Raw genomic sequence first — 23112 nt, forward strand, 5'->3', positions numbered from 1 at the left:
GATCACATTATTTCTAAGAGAGCTCTAAACACCTTTAAAATGTGGTAATCTTCAGGCTCAACTCTCACACACAGCAGCTCTTAAAGTCAAGTGGCATTTTTGTACAGTTGTGGAAATCCTCTTGATTTTCAAGTGGGCAAAGAAAACAGAAGCTCACCATAAATACTTCTGTCTACTATTGTAATATGCCTAACTGCATTCTCAAAGAATTTCCAACAGTATTTCTTAAGCTAGTGCTAATTTTATTCACTTCCCTAGTGAGTGTGTGAGATTTGTAGGGCTTTCTATATGTGATTAATGTCAGTAATAAAATGAGAATTATTGATGGAGGTAAAATTAAGCATCTGAACCCTTCCTAATTTGCAGTCTTTTTAGATGAGTGAAACCCACATTTTACAGTTGGTGTAGTTCAAAAAGATGTTAACCCGTCCTATTTACCTGCAAATGCCCCCTTAAGTTCCTTCGCTAGAAATACAGTAGGAGCTGCAGGAATACTCATTAGGTAGCTATGATGTCATTCCTCTGAAAAGCCAGTGGGCTTCCCAGTGCATGCTTTTTCGCAAGAGGCAGGAACGTGCCGGGCAAACCAAGCCCTGAACCGAGTATGCTGTTGAGGTGTTTTGTGTGCCTGGTTGTCTCTGAACCGCAGGCTGTTGCTGTCGCTTTGCCTGGGTGAGCGCAGCCCTGTGTGCCGAGTGCGGGCCGGTTGCGCAAGGCAGTGTGCCCAGCCTGCTGCTTGGCCTCCGCAGCCTCCCACGCCATGTGCCGAGCGCTTGTACAGTGCCTGGGGACTGGGGCCTGATCCAGCCCTCAGGCTTGGCTGGCTGCCTGGGGAGTTTGGCACCGAGGCTTGCTGCGGAGGGATCCTCTCCCTTGGAAAGGTTGAGAGGAAGAAGAGTTTGGAGAGGCGCTTGGAAAGGAATGTGGAGCTGAAAAGCAAACTGTACATGGCTGTACATTGGCTGTACATGACGGGTACCTGGCACACAAGTGATGAGAGTCTGCCAAAACTGAACATAAGGGGTTGCAAATAACAATTTTATGGCTACAGAAGATTCCAAATACATAAAGGGTAATATTTTTCCACAGCCACAGAGCCCGTGAGTTGCAGTAAATGGAGGGGACTGTGTTTTTCTCTTAGAGGGGTATGCTTCTTGCTTCCACCCTGAAGGGCTATCCAGCAGGCAGCAAACTAGTGGGTTCTAGCTCTGCTTCTCCACAGGCTTCCTGGATGACTTCAGGAATCCAAGTTGCCTATGTGTGTTTTAACCTCACTACTGTGGATCGAGGAGTAAGCCTGGTGACACCTGGAGAATGCCAGATGTGGGGCATGGGGGACCTGAGGATGTGCTGCTGGTTGTAAAACCTATTGAATGTGAAGATGTATAGGCCAGATAGTAGGGCATGCAGTCCTAGCATGTTAGGTAACTGCTGGTGAAATCTTCAGTGCTGAAGACCTTCTAAAGCCTTTGTGTTTAACAGGTGATGGGCTTCCCTACTTCCTTGCAACCCAGTCAGTCATGTATCTCAGTGTTTGACATCTCAACCCTTGTAACTTCTCACTCTCTGTAGGGGGCAGAGAAAACGTCCAAAACCGTATAAAGAATTCAAAACGCAAGTTATTGAGAATTTAGGGACTGACATGGGGAAAAAAAAGTTCATCATAAGTACCTGTTAAAACACAAAGTGTATGGGGGGTACATAAATACTTCATGATGCATGAGAACTACAATACCTGTCGTATTGCAAGCAGTGGAATAAAACTAGTTTTAAATGGAAATACTGAGCTGCTGCTGCCTCTGTCCTCATGTGCTGTGCTTACAGTAGCTGCTACTCCCTCCTGCGATCTCATCTCCTCGGTGGGAGCATGTTACTGCCTTGCTGTGACTCCTTGGATGAAATCTGTACTTTTCAGGACTACTTAAAATCAGTAACACTGCAAAAGCAGGAAGGATCTGCTGTAACATGCAGAGAGTAATTATGTATGAGCATTTCTACACACAGATTACAGCTCAAGTGGCAAATAGCTCTGTCCCCCTGACTGGCAGCAGACAATTCAGAAACAAAGCTGTCCTTGTCTGAGAGGCCACTTTGCATTTTGACCAAAAAAAAAAAAAAAGGAGGAAAGGGAAAGGAGACATATTTCTGAGGACATTCAGTAATAGCACATCATCACACTCAGTTCTGCAGGATACAGTTGTGCAATGACTTTGCAGAGAATTGGCTGGATAGCCAGAAAATTCTTTCCCATCAACACCAGTAATTGAATATACAGCTGGGTAACTCCAATAAAATTGCCAGCAGCAGGACAATTGAATTAGCTAATATTAAGTGGTGGATATTAGGGATGTCATTCAGTTGTTCACGTGGAGGTGTCTGATGCCAGTTCAAGTATCTAACATCATTTAAAACATCTTCTGGGACTGTCTCTAGCTGCTATCTCAAGGGGCTTCCCCATAGGTCCTCTGCAATATACTTTCTGCAATACACTAAAGCATCTTTGATGGCACTCAACATTTATGTGCATGCAACAGTTCCTGGTTTCTAAGTTCAGATTCCAGTCAGCAAAGCAGAAGTAGATGCCCTCACCCTGCTGCAGTGCTTTGTCAGATTATCTGCAAGTCAGAGAAAAGAGCAACGCATCGGCCCGTGGGCCAAAGGTCATCTAGCAATTACAAGTGCATTGTTAGGAGTTAATCATGGTAACTACTGGGAAAGGGTACCACCAAAAAGCCTTTAAAATGTGGACAATTTGACCCTAATTACACATTTTTATATCCCCGTGTTATGTGGCTTCCTCAAGCTCTGAATATTAGGGCAGCACTGTCTGCTTTTTGCAAAAGAAACAGTAATCAGCAAGTGATAAAGCAAATGTTTTCTGTGCCTTTGCAAATTCTGATTGAGCCAGAAGATTTTTTTTTAATGATTATTATTATTATTTTTTTTCTCCTGTATGTAAGAGATGAGGTCAAAGGGATTTAAATATAAAATGGTCTCTGGAATGGAACACTGGTGCTGTGATAAGGAAGGTGAATCAATAACCCTCAGAAAGTAATCTCTTGGGAGAGTGCAGAATCATGCAGGCACATGCACAGCAGGTAATGAAACACCATTTTTAAAATGTAGTACATATTTTATCATGAAAATCAGCCCCCTTTTGTAGATGCTCCCTTGAAGCAGATTTTCTAATACATTATTTGCCTACTGAGTGTAATATGGGAATTGAAATATTGGTCTTTTTTAATATTCAACAGGATCTTGTTGATTCTGGCAAAGCAGACAGAGCACACACACACACACACACACACATCCTAAACTGCAGTAACAAACAGAAGGGTGCAGCAAGTTACCTTCAAAAAGCATCTGAGCTGATGATGCTTATAAAGCAAAACAGGCAATAGGAAAACGTAACATCAAGATCTTAAATACTTTCATAATTCTCCTTCCCAAGTGAACCCATAAAAGCTGCTGGGTTCCACCTGCAACAATTTAGAGGTTTTAAGAAAATCTTGTTTCTAGAAATACTTTGCAGGTCAAGCAAAGATATTAGGGCACTTTGAGAACAGAAATTAAATGGATTCCTGGTCCTCCAAACTACTAAGCACTTCTTCCGAGGGAAATCATTTAACAATTCCCAGGCTTTGCTCAGCATCACGCTTAATTAAACCTATGCTAATAAATATAAAGAGCTCACTTTAGCCCCATTGCTGGACTCTATTGACAAAGCAGTTGTTCAGTCAAGCCTACTTATCTGCATGTGTGTTTATTTTCAGTTGATGCACACAATAGTTGCACACATACAGATATCTTGCAAAGAACTTTGAAACTGAAGACATGAAAAGGTTTTAATTACTTCATAATGTGAATGGCTTCATCAAAGGAAATGTTTGCATAGATTGTTACATTTGAAACAAGTATTTCACAAACAAGCATGTCTGTACTGTGTTCTTATCTAGTGCATTTTATGCTTGAATGTTCTTAAATGCACAGGTATTAATTGCAGCCAGGGTATTAATTGAAGACAGGGTGAGGAATGTAAACTGTAAAATCAGGCATTAAGCTGCAACCTTTTTCTCCTCTATGATGCTAGTAAGAAACATAACAGGACAGAACCTTTTCATACTATACCCTATCACCACATCTGCCTGATGGATGCTTTTCTGGGTTCTGCACTCATTTTGCTTCCAATTTATAATCATCATCAAGAATTTTAAAACAAGCTGACTTTCCCCCCTTCTCTCTCCCCCCATAAAAACTGGTTTGTAGCTACTGTATTTTCCAGCTACAATATAGTAACAGGAATTGTATTGAAGATTTTGCTCAGGTAACATTTTCCCAGGGAGAGTAAGTGGAGGTTGGCCTAAGATCTGCAGGCAAGAACTAGTATTCCCTGAGTTATGATTAGGTACAAACAGAAAAGTTCACAAGTTCCAGTGGAAACATAAGGAGGAAAAAGGAGGATTTCTTCATTGGAAAAACATAGAATTGAGGGAGACATTTCTTTTTCTTTTTCTGTTTAATACAAGATGGTGTAAAACCTGGAGAGGAAAACATGGATCTTAACAATTAAGTTCCCCAGTCATTAACACTTTGTAGTGAAGACATGTAAGTGTAAGACATGAGTGTATGGGGTTCTAAGTCCAGCTGTGGTTGGGAGGCTGTGCTACAGCCACAATGTGATGAACAGAAGGAGCAAAAGGTGTGTGGCAGCACATCCAGAGCAACACTCTTTGGAGTCATGTTTTCTCTCTGCAATCCAAGAAGTCCATGAAAACTGTGGCCCAGACTGTGTTATGAATCGTAGGTGGTGTGGTATTTTATACCTCATTCCATCATTATGGTAACTTTGTCTTATTTTGTTCTCTTACCCGAAGACTTTGTATGTTGGTTCTCATTTCACTGTAAAGCAGCAACCAGTTCACCCATTTTCCTTCAATCTTAGGCTTGATAGAGAAGTACTGCTAATTGATGAGAAGCTAGTGGTGATGATCATGATAAAGAACATCTCAAAACCAGACTAGTGACAATGACAAAGCAAGCAGGGCCACCAAGACCTTCAAGAACCACTTTTTGAGCGGGATGCAGAAATAGGACCATTGTTAACTATGGGGCAAAATAAGTTTAATATGAAAGAAAACTAAATATATCCATAAATCACTGGTGGAGGCAAAACATTCTGATAGGCAGAGGCTGTCCTTTAGACCAGTGTTCCCCAGCTTGGCCTGCTTGGGTGTATTTCCCATTAGAGAAGGTGTTCAGCTGCTCAGGCACCAGGGACATACCTTTTCTTAGTGGGCTGCATGCCACAAATATCTAGAGACCATTTTGTAGAAGTCTCTGGGTGGAAGCACCTTAGGAACAGAAGCAAGAAGTTTCAAGCAAAAAGGCTCTAATCACTGCACATTCTGAAAAGAAATGACATTATTATTTGACAAGGCCAATAGACAACTATTGTACTCTAAATTCAGCCAGTGCTACAGTGACATAGGATGGGAAGACTGTGCACATTTGGCAGCATCTTTATCCAGGTTGGGGTTGGTCTCTTCTCCCAGGCAACCACCAGCAGAACAAGAGGACACAGTCTCAAGCTGTGCCAGGGGAGGTTTAGGCTGGATGTTAGGAAGAAGTTCTTCACAGAAAGAGTGATTGGCCATTGGAATGGGCTACCCAGGGAGGAGGTGGAGTCATCATCACTGGAGGTGTTTAAGAAGAGACTGGATGGGGCACTTGGTGCCAAGGTTTAGTTGATTAGATGGTGTTGGGTGATGGGTTGGACTCGATGATCTCGAAGGTCTTTTCAACCTGGTCCTATTCTATTCTATTCTAGGCAATAGAGCTACGTTGCCAAGCATACGGTGCCGAATTCAAACGTGTGCTCTCAAAGCTAAGCATTTAATTCTAAGTGTGTGCTTGTGCAACTTGAATTTCAGCAGTGCTGGAAATTCACAGCTCCCATGGGCAATAGGAGAATGGGCACCTAACTGCAAAACAAGAGCATTTTTGCTAGAGAACATTGACAGTTACAGATAACTCCCTTCTGAGCACTTCTGAAATTTCCTGGGGAACTGCAAGTATAAAGATGAAGCAGCCATACATGAAACACTCTCTTTACACTATCAAGTCATTGTATCCTTATGTCCTACAACATTCTTTGACATTTTTAGATTATACTATTATTATTATATTATTATGGACCCAAGCAAGAGGAGGGTAGATTTAAATTAGATGTCAGGAAGAAGTTCTTCACCAGGAGGGTGGTGAGACACTGGAACAGGTTGCCCAGGGAGGTGGTGGAAGCCCCACCCCTGGAGGGTTTTAAGGCCAGTCTGGATGTGGCTCTGGGCAACCTGATCTAGTGGAAAGTCTCCCTGCCCATGGCAGGGGGTTGGAACTGGATGATCCTCGAGGTCCTTTCCAACCCTGACAATTCTGTGATCTTTTGCACTAATGGCTCAATTTGCAATGGAATGTGTAAATAGCAGTTTATGTACAAGAAATTGGTTTAAAACCACTCAGATTCTCTGGAATACCCATGATATTTTTATCTGCACTATGTGTACACAAAATGAATTATTACATTGGCAGATACCTTTCCTGGTTTAGGAGTAACACACAGAAGTGAAAAACGTAAACCACATCCCTCACCAGATAAAGACAGACAAATTTTGCAAGTGTGATTTATGGGAACCTTTAATGGCAGTTTTATCATAAAAGGCCAGAAGTTCTCCCAATTTGCTTAAAGAATGATGTGGTCTAGCTTTACTTATACATGTGACATACACATGCTTTTTTCACTTAGACAAGTGGTCTAGTTCTAATTGTGCACTGGGAAGAAAATATTCATGACTGCAGCAGTGGAGTTCTCAGTCTGTTTTGCATTAGGCAAACCTTTTTGCAAACTGCATTGTTTCAATTTTCCCCATCTCTAACATTAAAATAATTATTATTCCAAAAAAAAAAAAAAAAAAAAAAGAAAGAATTAGTATTTAATTCCCAGTGTTATCTAAAATTATTGGAGCAGTAGCTCATGATTTGATGGTTTTGTCTCCACCCACAGGAAAAACGAAACCTCCATACATCATGTCTGTCAGTGCAGATGACGAAAGAAGTCGGTTACTCCTCCTTCCTAATCCTCAGACTACTCTTCAGCTATGTCTCTATTAGTACATCACATTGGAACAAGGACTGTCCTCTGGTGTGGTGAGGAAAATTAGTGAGGAGATAACCAGAAATGGAAGAAAATACACTCCTACTGCATGTTAGTTTTCCTCCCAAACCTCTGCCTGAAAGCAATCTCATAGAAGAGTGACAGACCACAGGTATTGCAGATGCTGCTATGACACACTAGGGTCTCCCATGCTGACATTTTTGCCTTTAACTTCCCTGAAAACCAAAACACATCAAATTTGATACAACTGAAGTGGATTATTGCATTATTTCACGAGTGAAATGCCTTTGGTGGGGCTAGCTGTGAAACCAATTGTGTTCAGCAGTGTGTATATATATATATGGTCTTGATAATAAAAATTGTCTATCTCATAGGAAACAGAAGAAAAATAGGAGGAATAGTGCACTAAATTAATGCTCCAATTAGCTTAACTACCACTTGAATTTAATTAACTATTACATTGCTTGAAGATGTTCCTAAACAACTTGCAAATGTACATGTGCAGAGAAGTGGCACTAATCTGTGTTATTAAGGCAAAAGGTTTAGTAGAGATCTCACAAGATCTAGAGTAACCAAAACCACACTCATGTAAGACAATCAAGTCTTACAAAACTCCCTATCTTTTTAATTAAGTTATTACTGCTGATCACAGGTTTGGTTTTTTCCCTTTCTGGGTTCTTGCTTCAGTCCACACCGTGACAGTCATGCAGCTCTTGGCGTGCCTGACTTCTGTGAATAATATTACATTTTCCCTGCTGCTTTGCAGGAAGCAAAGTGCTCTATATATCCAAAACTCAGTGCCCTCTAAAGCCTGACACTGAGTCCTGTGGGCTCTCTCAGAGGGTATGAAGCAGTATGTGCAGACAAACTGCAATGTAATTGGAAATTTTACATTTTATACCATCACTGTTAACTTCTTTCTTTCCCCCCCCCCCAACATACAAAATTTGACTGTACAGATAATTTGAATACCTTTGTCACATTGAAGAGGGAAAGAAGTAATTAAATTCTGGATTGCCAATCAAGTTGAGAACACAATATGGAAACCCCCATTAAAAAGCAGGCAAGTAATGATGGTCAAATTGTGATAAGGACTAAAATGAAAATGCCTTCTCCAATCTGTAACATAGTAATATGCTTTTTTTTACCCTGCCCCCATTCCCACTCTTGCTTAAGTCTGATGTACACTCTGTAATGCATTATTAAGCTAAATTCTGACCCAGTTTCTTAATTATCTGTAAGCTATGGGGAACTTGTAGCAGAATATTAACTAAAGCAAGAGATGTAAGACAGAAGAATCCACAATGGCATTAGAGAGAATCATTAGCATTTTGCTAAGAAAATCCTTCACATTTTAATACTTAGCCTAATGCATAGAATTTATATTTTCAAGTGGCACAAACACATATGACCAAACCACCAAAAGATCCCAGGCAACCAAAGGAAACAAAAGTATTTGGGGAAACATTTGTGGATTCACTAAATCAAAAACCTGTAGCATACTGGCACGTTTCTGGGACAGCAGGAGTTTTCCCAGCTGTTCTTAGTGGATAGCATTGACAGTTGTTACCACCTCATATATATTTTAGATTAACTGCAGAATAGCATCTGCTATGGGGTATAAAATCATAGAATCAATAAGGTTGGAAAAGACCTCAAAGATCATCAAGTCCAACCTGTCACCCAACACCTCATGACTACTAAACCATGGCTTCAAGGGCTACATCCAATCCCTTTTTGAACACCAGTGACTCCACCACCTCCCTGGGCAGCCCATTCCAATGGCCAACAACTCTTTCTGTGGCAAACTTTCTCCTCACTTCAAGCCTAAACTTCTTCTCGGGCAGCTTGAGACTGTGGACCAAAATTTTTTGGGGTACCCTTTGGATAAGGAACTGTCCTACTATGTAACAGCTTGAAAGAATCCTCCAAACACTTCTGTGCCTGGTTAGTATCAAGTCAGTGGTTGCAGTTTTATATCTCCCTGCACTGCTGCACATTAGTGGAATATGAGAAGTGTTCATGGTGGAAAAAAAAATCAGCCACAGATGTATTGTACCAGAAATGAAGAATGTCTGAGACTCCTACCTACAAAGCTGCAGGCATGTGTGATTTTGAAGGCTTGCTTTATCTCTGACCTAAGTGTTCAAGTGAGAGAAAAACATACTGCAAGAGCACTGTGTTTAGTGAGAACAATATTTAATATAAAATTTTTTTTTAAATTCTTTGAGGGAAAAGAAAAAAATGCTTTCCCCACCCCATAATTGAAGGATTTGTGTAGGCTTAGAGAGAAAGTCAAGCTTTCACTGTAAAATCCAGACAGCAGAGAAAGTCTGCAATATATGTTTATCATTTTGTGGATGAGGATGCCTTTATTCAGTTCAAAGATCAAAGAAAACCCACACAGTCAAATTGCCATGGAGCTGAGGAGTCACCTAGGTGCAGAGTAGGGAATCTATATATACATTAAAAAAATTCATGAGTGCCTTAATGAAGAAGCCCTACTGTTTCAAAGAGAGTTGAGAGTCAGTTATATACAATATTTTATTAGCAATAGTGTCAAATGCAAGTCTGTAGTTTGCAAAACATTTGATGATTGCAAAGTGCTAACAAGCTTAATGCACCTTCAAGTACATTGCTTCAATTTGAAGTGTATGTTCCCTACTGGAGCATCTGAACATATCATTGCAAATGCCAACACTCTGAATTCCCCCCCTTTAACACACCAAGTATTATTATTGTGTCCAAAATTTCTCCAAAGTGGGGAAAAAAAAAAAGAAAAGCAATGGTGAGATACTCTTCCTTTTAAAGATAAGGAAGAAAACCAAATCAGTATTTTATACTTGAGCACCTAAAGCCGTCTGCAGGGTTCCACACAAAACAGCCTGATTTTCAACAGCAGATTTTGTAAAAGCACTGCATGCTTTTCTATCTGCATAATTTTTGTTTCTAGACCAATCTGTGTATTTGGTCAGGCCCAAGCATTCATATCCAAGTACCCTCTGTGGAGAATGAACACCTATTTTCTCATGCATTTGCAGTTTGTGTTTGATTGCAACCAAATCAGCATTCAGTCGGCTGTCCTTCAGCCCAAGGAGAGCGCAACTGTGACAGCACGTGTTCCTAGGACAAAGCTGAACACCAGGAGAATATTTACCAATGTAAAGATGTCAATCAAACCATTTATGTCATCTTAACACCAGAGTGTTTAACTTCTTTCCTCTCCTGAAGTGCTTTGATTCAGTGGCAAACTGAAGAAACCCGCATGGCTTCTTTGGTGCAAAACCATTGACCAGTGCAGACATGGCTGGACAGACAACCTGAAGGCCTTAACCTCATCTCTGTCAGGCAGAATAAAGGCCTTAGGGAAAATATGCTGGTGTGCATTTTTCACTTCACCACATAATCACCAGTGCTATTATTGTTAAATGAAAGAGAGCCCCACTTCCCCAAAAGCAAAGTCATCTACTTAGATACAGCAACGTTCTGCTTCCTTCTGTCATGCCACTCCACGGTTGTCCTTATTCCTCTCACAAAAAAGTCCAATGAAAGTTCCTTCCCTTCTCAGGACTCTATTTCTTCCATCACTTCCATGACAATTGTTCGAGGACCAGTCAGGATGAGGTTGCTCACTGTCCTGTAATCTACATGGAGAACATTGAGGCCATTGACAGATACAACAAATTGGCAAACCTGAGGAGAAAAAGCAAGTAGCAAAATGTTACAAAGGACAGGCTTTCTGTACCTTCATTTATAGACATGTACTATCAACTTCTGGGCATGCAAACCCTCCAGAACTCCTCATATCACCTTATTCATCACTCTTAAAACCCCCCACATTTCTTAGAATCAATCTGGCAAGTTAATTTTCCACTAATTTTTTTGAAGTGTGCCTGGAACTTTCAAATCTGTGGAATTCTGAAGTTTATGTCACCCTTTCTTGTAACAATGATATTTTTTAATATTTATGGGGCTCTGAAAATACAGAGCAAAACCAGCTCTGGTCACTGCAAAGTGTCTGTTATTCTCTGTCTTAAACACTTTGATAGAAACCATTTTAGAGAGTTCTTGGTAGTCACAGTAAAAATCTGCATCATATATCTAGTCTCAGGGCAAGGTCTGGATGATGACTTCAATAGATTTGGTGCCAAAACCTTCACCCAATACAACAGACCCAAGTTCTAGGAGGTAGTACCATGGCAGATAGAGTGAGTACTAGGACAGATTAAAATGTCACTGCCATTTTCAGGAGACATTCCTGCACAAATCTAGTTCCTTCTGTGTTTTATGTGGGCAGGTTTTGGTTTTCTTCAGCAAGTATGGCTCTGAAGTAATTTCAGATATGCTAACATTTTGGTTCTAATAGCCATAACAAATGCAAAATGTTGAAAGTCTTGGATGATTAGAGGCTGTTTCCTGTCCAAAAAAACCAATAATCTTGATAGAAATAGTCTGACCAACACTGCTGCATATCTTGAAGGACTTAATCAGAAAAGTGTCACATCAACATTGGCAAAAAACCAAGGAGGAAAAGAGACAGCAATACAGATTCCTCACAAATATGAAGCCTTCTCTGTATCTAATCATATTGCATATTTGGTAAAAAGGCCAAAAATGTGTAGTATCTGGAGCTATGTTTTTAATGAGAAAAATATGGAGCCTGAGGCAACAACAATCCCATCCTGAGATTTCACCAAACCCAGTACATTCACTGGAAGGTTATCTTGCTCCTAAGTAATTTGACTCTGTAAGAAAGAAGCTATGGAGCAAGCACCACTAGAAAATGTCCTCCTTTTTTATAATTTTACCTTTCCTGTTGAGGCAGAAACACAACACAGTAATGGATGCAGGAAAGAAGGGAAGCAGTTTCCAATGCTATCTCTACAACAGATTTCCTTGCAAGCCAAGTCATTTATCTTCAGCGCATCAGCCACCTGCCCTCTCAGGTAAAACTGAATTGAGATGTGTGCAAAGTGCACAGCATGTGGTTATTGGTGTTCTATTTAAGGAAAATTATAGAGAAAGGGAAGCCAATACAAAAATGTAAAGTTTAAATCAACAGTAGCATTTTGAATTTAGTCTCTGCTCCTTAGCGCCTCAGCAGCAGCCCCTCAAGAGAGGGAAGATCTTTCATGCACCTCACCACTGCCCTGCAGAACTCCTCCACAGAGTCAAAGGTCCTGGATATCAGGCTTCCTGCTAGCCTAAACAATCAGCAAACTACAGCACTCGGCAATGTCACTTTGGTAACTTCCATGACAATATGGATGTCTATTTCCTACACCTTCATATGCTGTATTTCAGCTGCAAGTAGCATTGGGAAAATAGTTCAGTGTTTGCATGCAAACAAAGCTTTTTGAATTTGAAGGATTTTGGTTGAAAAGGCAACCCTTCATCCTCTGCAGCATGCCTCAATCAGCACTGAAGAGGCCTGTCTATACTTTATTATAATGCAGATTATTGCAGTACCTACAGGTCTCTAACCTCTATGATGTTCCAAGATTGTATCAAGTTTTACTGAATTATAGCTCTGGCTCCAGAGGATTATTTAGGTTGATTTAAAACAGACCTGAAGAAATAACATTGTCTCTCCTGGCTTACTGCAGGTTTTGGAAGTCAAATAGCTGATGTTTGTTTTACTGCTGTTTACTCTCAGATTTCTCCAGTTACTGAAATCCCAATGCATGGGACTCATTTGGCCAGGGGAAGGCATGCAAGTGTATTGTGGAGAAATCCACATGCTGGATCATGTCAGGAGCGTCCTGGGCTGGGGAACATCCCTGGCAAAGGAACACTTTCTACACTAGCCATCCACTCACACCAAGGCTGCAATGGTGTAAATGCAGACAGTACAGGTACCAGACTAGTGAACAGCAACCTGGATGCTTCTCACACAAAAGGCAAGAGTTGACACGTCTGCATTCTTGATATGCTTGTTTCAAGGTATGCCCTTGGCAGTAATTATTCATCAGCAGTGCACATGGGATGAGAACAGTCCCCATTGTGCCACCCTTTGCACTGGATCCAAGCAACCAGTTTCACCATTTTCAGTGGATAGGATTAGATGTAAAACATGCAGCCAATTCAGACGAGAAAAGAAATAGAGGAGGGCAAGGCAAAGAGCAGATGTTTGTTCTAAAGCATGAAAGGACCCATGAGGAACAGAAGATGGTAATAAAGAGCCTGTCACCCTGGGGGCGGAAACCTTTCTCCATGGCAATCTCTTGACCAGGGCTCTTGAGGGCCGAGTCCCTGCAAATACCAAATCCAGCCCCCTCAGGGATACAAAGATGTGCAGCTATTTGCTGTGTTCTCTAGTCCTGACAAGGGGAGAGAGGTTGTCACAGTCCTGAGCTATTCACTATGCTGAGTGTCCCGAGTCTTCCATCCATCAAGGAGAAATGAAATGCAGCACTGTTTCATTCATTTGGCCATCATCAACCCTGCTCCCCCAAAAAAACTCCGTTGTGCACTGCTCTCTTGGAGTTACAAAACCATCAAAGCAAGTGGGTACCCACAAAGCAGCCCTGACCAACCAAGTGTATCAACCCACATAGTATCATCTCAGGAATTCTCTTAAGAAAGCTTTTACAGAATCTGTGATTTAATGTTATAAAAACAAAGCTCAAAAAGCTGCAAGGGCTTGGCTCATTGCTACAGCTGTTAAGTGCTCTGTAACTATAAACATGTAAAAATTCTCTGTTGGTTTCCACACATCAGTAACCATCCGAGATAATAAACTCAAGTTAAAAGAGCCTCAAAGAGCCTTTTATTACTCATTTCCTCATAGCTCTCCGAGGAGTTTGACAGGAGATAAGCATCCATTTTTATCCCTCAAAGTGCAAGGAATTACAAACCCCAGAATAAATTCCAACCATTTTGTTGGCCAGGATGTGGCAATCTAAAAAACCACAGAAATAATAACAGTTAAATAAAGTAACACTGAAATGAAAAGACTTCAAGTATTTAAGTGTTACAGTAATAACCATTTCTGTTAACTATTTCAATTTCCCACCTCGGCATACAGAAGCCCACATGAGGAGGAATAGCAGAAGAGGCACCCCTGTCCTGTGGGTTTTCACTGGCACATACAGAAAGTTTAACCAAACTCAGGTGTTTCCAGGAAAAAAAAAGGAAAACTTCAACTTTGGACTTAGATTTGAATAGAAAGGATCTGTGAACACAGTGCTTAAAGAAGTTCGCAAGGATTTGTCAGGTCATTTATCATCAAACTGAAGATGGCAAGAAGAGGAATTACAAAGTTGTTACTGTAACACTTAATGGCCAAAATCAGGCTTGTGCTATGCTTAGAGCTGTACAGCCCTTCCTCCCCCTCACTGGTTATTGCTCTTCCCTCCACAGCAAGCTTTGGCTGCTGGCCCTTCCCTGGTCTTGCCAAGCTGCCCTGGAGATGTACATCCACACCCCCTGATTTTCCTGCTGGGAGAACTGCTCTCTGGCCAAACCAAAGCCCAGTTTCCTCTCTGGGGGCTGGGTGGCCGAGCTAACTGATCAGAAGCAGTGGTGAAGACGACTAGGGGATTCTCCTGAGAGATGCCAGAGACCAGCTGCAGGCATGGGCGTATCTTAAACTAAATTACTGAACAAAAACATTGCATGCCTGTCACTAATTCTTGCTTAGCATTCTGCCTCAGGATGACCTTAATAAGTCTGAATGCTACGAGGACAGGCAGTTAGCCTAGATCTGGGATATTCAGATCTGCTTGTACCACAGACTTAGGCCAGCTCCACAAGGAGAGGTGGCTGTTCTCCAGTTTAATAGATGGATTTTTTTTCAAAAAAAATCCTTTAACACTTTCCTTTCTAGGCACACGTTTTAGAAGGGTGCTGTGAAAGCTCAGGAAAAGCTGCCAGTTCTCACCACCAGAATTAGGTTCAAGTGACAATTGCAAAGCTCTCCAGGACAGCCCTTAAAAAAAGGATTTATTTTTACACATGCAGTGAGTGCAACTGGTTGCAAAGCAATTAACAGCTGTGCAAAGTCAACAGATAATAGTTCTCCAAACAGCTAGAATAAGATCATAATTACAGTTTTTTGTTGTGGTTTGTTTCCCTTCCTCCCCCCCCAAAAGCAGGGGGCAGCCTGGGTGGAAATGGTTGTGGGGCTGCCCAGCAAATTGTGTGTGTGCCTCATTTCAGTGGCTGTGCATTAAGGCTCAGGCATTTATCATTTATATTTTGGTGACAGGATCAGTGTCCAGAATCCACTCTGTTGGTTTTGACTAACTTCTCTAAGAGACTATAAATACAGAAGAAATAGGTACCAAAGAAATCAATATTACCAAATACACCAGACCTTGAATACAAAGCCAGATGATACAATGATGCACTAAGACGACTGTGTTTCAGCAGTACACATCTCTTACCCAACTATCTGGGCAGTGACAGATCCATTCAGGGCCTAAGACTGCAAAGCACAACATCTGTGAGCACACTTGAGTTTTCTCCAGGAGTACCAAGGTCAACCAAACAGCAAGGTTTTTCACAGGTACCGAAAGCTGCTCTGGCATCAGGTGGAAAGATCATAGACTGATGCTGAAAGCGCTGCCAGCAATTCATTCTACTGAAGGTGTGAATGTTACTGTGTATGTGGCAACTGCACCAAGATGAAGCTAGAGAGTCAGTTCCAGCCTCACACTAATCTTTTGTTCTGAAGTAGCTGGGATATCACCACTGAACTCTAGGCACATCTGAAAAGAGGTTTCTGGCAGTGCGCAGCTGGGCCAGGGCCAGCAGGCTAGGTCCTGGTGCAAAGCAGGTCCCTTTTGTAAGTAAAGCACTTCAGAAGTCACTAGCAGGTTGCACAGAAATGTATCACTGTTGTGAAAGCTGTGTGCAAACTGGCTCAGTCATCCACCATGAGATAGACAGGGTTTAACCCTTTGCTCTGGTCATAATTTGCACACAAACTGATTTACATACAATTACCAGGGCATGCTTCTGTAACTATTATTTTTTCATCTTATCTGCTGCAGTGCCAATGTCACACAGATAATTTTTGCTTTAAGAGAAGCCATTCCCCCAATACATGAAAGAATGTATTAATTGAAGTCTTTTTGTTGGGTTTTTTGTGTGTGGGGCTGGTTTTTTTTTTACTGTTTTATTTAATGCTAATAAAGTTAGCATTAAAGTCAGGAATTCAGGCAAATGTAGTGAGTTACTTTCAACCCTGGAAAATTCTTCAGAAGTTTTCCTGAGGACTAAAAGCTGCTAAGCATAACTTCTTTCAGAGCTGCCTAAAGAAAAGTATATTCTGACAATTTTACAGCATAAAATTGATAATGAGAATTGGCAATATAACTGTGTCCAAAAGTCCAGTGTTAGTGCTTTGGCTTTTCTTTTTACTAATGAATATGAAAATGAAATCCATTACAGAAGCAGGCTGCTTGCATTTCTGTTCTTGAGCTACCCTCAATCATTACAAATAAATGTGAGGGTTTTTTTTCCCCTCCCACGTCCTACTAATCCTGCAGGGACAAGGATCAGCTGGCCAGTTTGAGTCACTTAAGCTTATTGTTGTTTCATTATGGTATTCAGAAACTCACTGAGCTCCTTCCAGAGGAAAGGGTCTTCACGTGTGGTTTGCAAAACTATCTGTTTTCTCTGTCTAATCTGCACAAGATACCTGCAGATCCTGACTTCTATTAAGTATCAGACCATGCTGTCAGCAAGAAGCCTTCCTTGCAGCCACCTGTGCAAACTGGGGCTGAAGGATTAACCTTTTGGAATCATCAGTGACCTGGGGATAGCTCAAGCAGAACAGCCAACAAATCAAGATCTTTGCAACTTAAAGGCACTTTTTTAAACTCTAGGCCAGTTTGAAGACTGAAAAAGTCACTGGTTGATTCCTGTGGTATGGCCACAGCTCTCACCTGTGAAGAGTACTGAACTGCTGAAACTGAGAACATGAAAGTAAGGCACAAAAGAAAATGCAGTATTTACCATTGCTTGTTTATCAAGGTGCTGTATCTGCTTCAGCTTTTGCTGTCTTGCTGATGTTTCAGCAAAGTTTTGAGGTCTAAGTGCTACATGAATGTAACATCTGAAACAACTTTCCAGCTGAACTAGCCTTCACCTAGGAAGGGGACATCCAAGCTTCTACGATTTTAAAGGGGATTTCCCCTACTGGAATTCCCACCCCACATATTTCCTTTGCTATTCTGGGAATGCTGAGAAGCACTGCTCCCCTTCCTGCCTCCCAAGTGCTGCTGTGCTCTCAAGCTAACAGAAGGAACTCAAGGTATCACTTTTTAGATCTAATGGAAATATGAAATACAAAGGAGCTGAGAAATGAGTGAAAGTAAACACTCCTATCTAAAGCTGTTCTTTTGTCTCAGAGGAACAAAGCCCACTGTTTCCATTTCTTATTGCAATTACCATTTAAAATTGATTAGTTACAAGTGAGTGACCAGTGGCCCTGCTGGATGTTCCATCCCTTGAATAAATTTTTTGAGCCAATTGCCACATCATCACCATGCCATAGGTTTGTACACAAGCCCCCTTAGTGCCAACACCAGAGAACACTGTTTCCTTCTCCTTGGGGATTAAAGAACCAATCTTACTTTTAGAGGAAACATGGTTTTTAAAAAAGCTTGTTTATTAAATGCTGGAGCAGTAACCTGACCCAGGATACCACAGCCCTTTCTGTTGGCAGAAAGGGATCTCCTACGCCTGAACTGCAAAAAGGACTGCGTGGATCCGGGTATCAAACCTCTTCCAAAGAGGAGGAAAGTTTGTAGTAGGACTTGGTGCCTGCACTCCCAAGAGGTGTTCCTGTCGTCTTCTGTTGGCTCCAGGGAAAAATTACGCCAACGCCTGGCACTTGGCCCTTTTAATCTTGTGCCAGCAAAAATGAAGACATGAAAGAACTTGTCTCCAGGCAAAGTAAGTTCCCTGATGTGCCTGACATGGCTGGAGGAAGGAGGCAATAGACACATAACTGGTTGGAGTCAAAAAGGGAGATGAAAAGGAAATGAAGATAAAAATCAACATTTCTGGCAGGGGCTTACATTTAGATCAGTAAAGCACAGGTTAAGTTTTCAGATAACTGAAGGTCACAATGAAATGAATGGCAAGATGGATGTTAGAGTAGAAGGAACAATCAGAGAAATCTGAGGCAGGAGAACAGGAATGGAGAAGAGAAGTTGCAAATCTCACCTTCCTTTACACTCTTATAAGCACAACCCACACTTATGCTGAGTAACCCATAGCCATAAACCAGAAGAATTCCATACTCAGCAAAGAGCCCAGGCCACAGAGATGCTGAACATGCTGATACAGAAGAGCCTAAGACCCAAGACTAACCTAAATCAAAGCAAACTGAAGCAGCACTGAATCATTTACTCCCACTCTGCTAAGATTTAGATTGTCACACTGGAACCAGGAAAAGAGATAAAAATTAGAGCTCCTTAAAGTTACATTTCCAGTTAATATTCTTTAGCTACTTTATTTATAAGAATTCATGCAGTCTTACTAGGATAAATCAAAGCTGGAACCTCAGTTCAAAACCTACTGCATGTCACCAGAAGGTTAAAAAATCATGCAATGTCCTTTTCTACATAATTGAGGTTACTGGATGAAAGAGAAAGAACTGCAGCTGTGTGTTCAGCTCTGTAAATACCTCTAGCAACTGTGTAATTGGCTGTAGAGCGTGGGTGGTGTGGGAGTAGGCAAGTATCCAGGTCTTGCATAAACACAAGATTTTCTCTCCAAAGGGACACATTTCTTGCTCAGTCTTTACACCGGTGCTAAGTCGGCCAGTGAGCTACAAACCGGGTACCAGCAGAGCGTGGGTACAAAGCACAGCAGAGGACATTAACCCCATTTACAGCATCACAAACATAAGCATGCAATTTTGGCTCTCCATCTTGACCTGTGGCTGCAGAATGGTATGGACAGTTTGTCTGAGGTTCAGAACATGTTTTCATTACATATTACTTTGTTTGTTTTTAAAAAGGGGATGAGTTTATGGTATTCCAAACTACTGGTCTCTAACTGAACAAAATAAATCAGAAATTAAACTGCATAATAGAAAAGCTGCATAATATTAAAATAACAACTAAGTGTATTTACAGAATCACAGAATTGCCAGGGTTGGAAGGGACCTCGAGGATCATCTAGTTCCAATCCCCCTGACATGGGCAGGGACACCCTCCACTAGATCAGGTTGCTCATAGCCAGCCTGGCCTTAAAAACATCTGGGGATGGGGCATCCACCATCTCCCTGGGCAATCTGTTCCAGTGTCTCACCAACCTTATGGCTAAGAACTTCTTCCAGATGTCTAATCTGAATATACCCTCCTCTAGCTTAAAAATGTCATATAAGACATAATAACTCACACAATATAAATTAAATCATAGATTCTCAAACAGCCTTAAGCCTTGATGATCTGTGAGGTCTTTTCCAACCTTGTTGATTCTCTAGTTCAGTTTCCTCCTCAAAAATTATTTCATTTCAACAAGTCTTGCACCTGGGAAGGAACAGCTGCCTGCACCAGTATAGGCTGGGGATGGACCTGCTGGAGAGCAGTGAAGGCGAACAGGACCTGGGGGTCCTGGTGGATGGAAGGATGACCATGAGTCAGCAATGTGATCTTGTGGCCAGGAAGGCCAATGCCATTCTGGGGTGGATTAGAAAGGGTGTGACCAGTAGGTCAAGAGAGGTTCTCCTCCCCCTCTACTCTGCACTGGTGAGGCCACATCTGGAATATTATGTCTAGTTCTGGGACCCTCAGTTCAGGAGGCAGTGAGCTGCTTGAAAGAGTCCAGCACAGAGCCACAGGGTGATTAAGGGAGTGGAGCATCTTCCACACGATGACACTGAGGGAGCTGAGGGCTCCTTAGCTTAGAGGAGACCGAGAGGTGACCTCATCAGTGTTTATAACTATGTTTATTACTATATAAAAGCTGAGTCCTGAGAGCATGGAGCCAGGCTCTGCTCAGTGGTGGCCAGTGACAGGACAAGGAATAAGGGTGGAAGTTGAGGCATAGGAAATTTCACATAAATGAGGACATTTTTTTTCTCTGTAAGGGTGACAGAACACTGGAACAGGCTGCCCAGGGAGGCTGTGGAGTCTTCCTCTCTGGAGATGTTCAAGACCTGCCTGGATGTGTTCCTGACTAATCTGGGATAGGTGATCATGCTCTGTTGGGGGGGGGGGGGGTGTGGGGTGTGCGGGTGGACTAAATGATCTTTTGGGGTCCCTTCCAGCCCCTGAAAGTCTGTGATTAAAGGTCCCTTCCAACTTCTAACATCCTATGATTCTTGAGCACAACCCTCCTTGGATGCCTGAAGGTTCACCTGCCAAGTAGCTTCATGTCCCACCCCAAGAGTCACAGAAACACAGAATTGTTGTGGTTTGAAGAGACCTTTAAGAGCATCTGGTCCAAGCCAGTACTGCCAGGTCCCCACTAAACCCCTGTTTCTCAGCACCACATCTCCACAGGTTTTCAATCCCTCCAGGGGAGGGGGACTCCACTACTGCCTTGGGCTGCCCTATCCTAGGGTGCAGGGAAACAAGGAGGAGCAACAACAAAACCTGTTCCCCTACCACCACCCTGCTTCATCTTCCCAAAGCAGCTCCTGCTCCCACTACAACATCCTCCGCTCTGCCTAAACAGCTCCTGCGCCACCAGCACCATTTCTGCACCTATTCCAGAGCCAGGGACAAGACCCTCACCAGCCAAGCTACCACACAGAGGAGCTCAGCCCCAGTAAGGAGGCCCAGCCAGCACCCGTGGATGATATTGGAGTAGTCATCAATCCTGGCCCTAACAACCGGGGGGCCACCAGGCCCCCCGGCCTTTGTTGTCACCACCACCATCACCCAGTGTGCACCATGGGCACTCACCAGCAATGAGAGGAGGATCCTCCAGCCCAGATGGGCTCAGCTTGGGGCTCCAGCCTTTCCTGGGGGGATTAAAAAGGGGAGTGGGTGGGGAGGGCCAAGTGGCCACACCTGGAGTGGGAGGAGACTCCAACAGAGCCCAGGTGCTCTGGGATTTGAGGGGAAAAAGTGGAGAAATGGGGCAGATATGGTGGGAAAGGAGAGGTGGTGCTGAAAGAAGGGGATTTTCCATAGATCTTTCATAATGTACAACTGCAGCTCATGGTTTGCTTTGCCTCCATGCAAAAAGAACAAACCCACCAATGCTTCATCAAATAAAGCACAATGGTGGCCATTACAATGACACCTTTCCACAAGTATCATTTTGCTTGGCAGGAAAATCTGTGCTTTTCAGATCAAGATAACAAGTTTTAACAAAAATAAAAAGTTCTCCAAGACTGAATTTTTTCCATAGCTACCAGCAGACACCACCAGGATGATTGAGGGACTGGAGCACGGCCCAAGGAGGAGGGGCTGAGAGCCCTGGGACTTTTTAGTCTGAAGAGGATAAGACTGAGAAGGGATTTAATACATGTTTATAAATATCTGAGGGTTGGGTGTCAAGAGGGAGGGGACAGGCTCTGCTCAGTTGCACCCTGTGATAGGACAAGGGGCAACAGATATAAACTCCAGCACAGGAGGTTCCACCTCAACATGAGGAGGAACTTCTTCACTGTGAGGCTCACAGAGCACTGTAACAGGCTGCCCAGAGAGGCTGTGGAATCTCCTCCACTGGAGACTTTCAAGACCCATCTGGATGTGTTCCTGTGCAACTTGTGCTAGATTCTATGGCCTGGCTCTGGCAGGGGGGTTGGACTTCACGATCTTCAAAGTTCCCTTCCAACCCCTAACGTCCTATGATCCTTATCACTGGCTCAGATAGCACCTGATCCCCACCCCACTGATGAGAATTCCTGGGAATTTAAGTCCTTTTCCTTTTTTTTTGGCTAGGAATAGAATCAAACTGTTGCTGTGCACACTCCACAAAAAGAGTGAGCAAATTAGAGAGGGAAAAGAGATGACCTAATATCCCCTGAGATCTGCACACAAGTCTTGGTTTCTCCCACAGATTGACTGAGTGGTCAGACAAACACCAACAGGGCAGAGAGGAGTTACTCACATAGGTAAATTAAAGCTATCTGCAGATATCTGGAGGGTAATAACATATGGACTGAATACTCTGAAAGCAAACCTTCCATAAATACAGAGCAGGGAAATATAGGTCACTGCTTCTCATGACCCTAATTGGGAATTGGTGTGTAAAATGCCCGACTTAACTGAGTCCCAGTGAGAAATACCCACAGGTAAAGCTGAACTGAGCTGGGACATGTCAGGAAAGCAAATCAGTGACTGCATGCTTAGCTTCCTAAGAGTTTTTATTGTACACTACCGTTTGATACCTACCACAGGACAGCTCTGGAAATGTTAAATAACTCAAATGGCCAAAGGTGGCTCTGGGTGAAATACTGCATCAGTAACAGAAGAACACAGAGTCTTAGCTTAGAAATAATGTCTGTTTATGCTGGGCTTCACCTTTTAGTGTTGTGTTTTGTTTTGTTTCCTGGTCTGTCTATATCTAAACCAGAGTTGACAATATTAGCTAAAATCAGTCCCTAAACCAGCTCAAACAAGGGAGTTACAAGGGGAGTCAGATCTGGGTAAGGAACCCTCATCACCCTCCCAGTATCAAGACTGTAATGAGCAGGAACAGACTGCGCCGTTTGAGACAAACAGCTGCTCTCTGTTTGCACAGACAACAGTGCAATTGTTTCTCCATGTGTTTGACTAGCTAAACAGAGCCTTGGCTTTAGTGCAACGTGTGTCGCAAATCATCTGCTTGTATTATGGAAGGACATCAGCTTGTGTCTTGAGCTGCAACAAGGCAAAACATGGAGAAGTGTTGGGAAGGGTCTGCAGAGCAGGCAGCTGGGGAGCAGCAGCATCCCCAAAGTGCTTGGAGCAGAGAGCTGCCATAACCACAATGCTGTAAGTGCAACAGCGTCTGACGACCCCCCTCAAGGCATCAAGTGAAACGGA

At 42.5% G+C, this 23112-nt stretch overlaps 1 protein-coding gene across 1 annotated transcript in view; it reads right to left on the reverse strand.

Annotated features, from left to right (window-relative positions):
* Window positions 1–9939: 9939 nt before the first annotated feature.
* DEPTOR (DEP domain containing MTOR interacting protein) overlaps window positions 9940–23112 on the reverse strand; it is a 71906-nt gene continuing 58733 nt past the window's right edge. The window contains exon 9 of the mRNA XM_009905776.2: window positions 9940–10861. Within this exon, the coding sequence (XP_009904078.1) occupies window positions 10733–10861 (129 nt within the window). The 3' untranslated portion in view covers window positions 9940–10732. The remainder of the gene's footprint in view (window positions 10862–23112) is intronic.

This window comes from Dryobates pubescens, chromosome 14, assembly GCF_014839835.1.
Source record: "Dryobates pubescens isolate bDryPub1 chromosome 14, bDryPub1.pri, whole genome shotgun sequence".
In the NCBI taxonomy this organism is placed as follows: Eukaryota; Metazoa; Chordata; class Aves; order Piciformes; family Picidae; genus Dryobates; species Dryobates pubescens.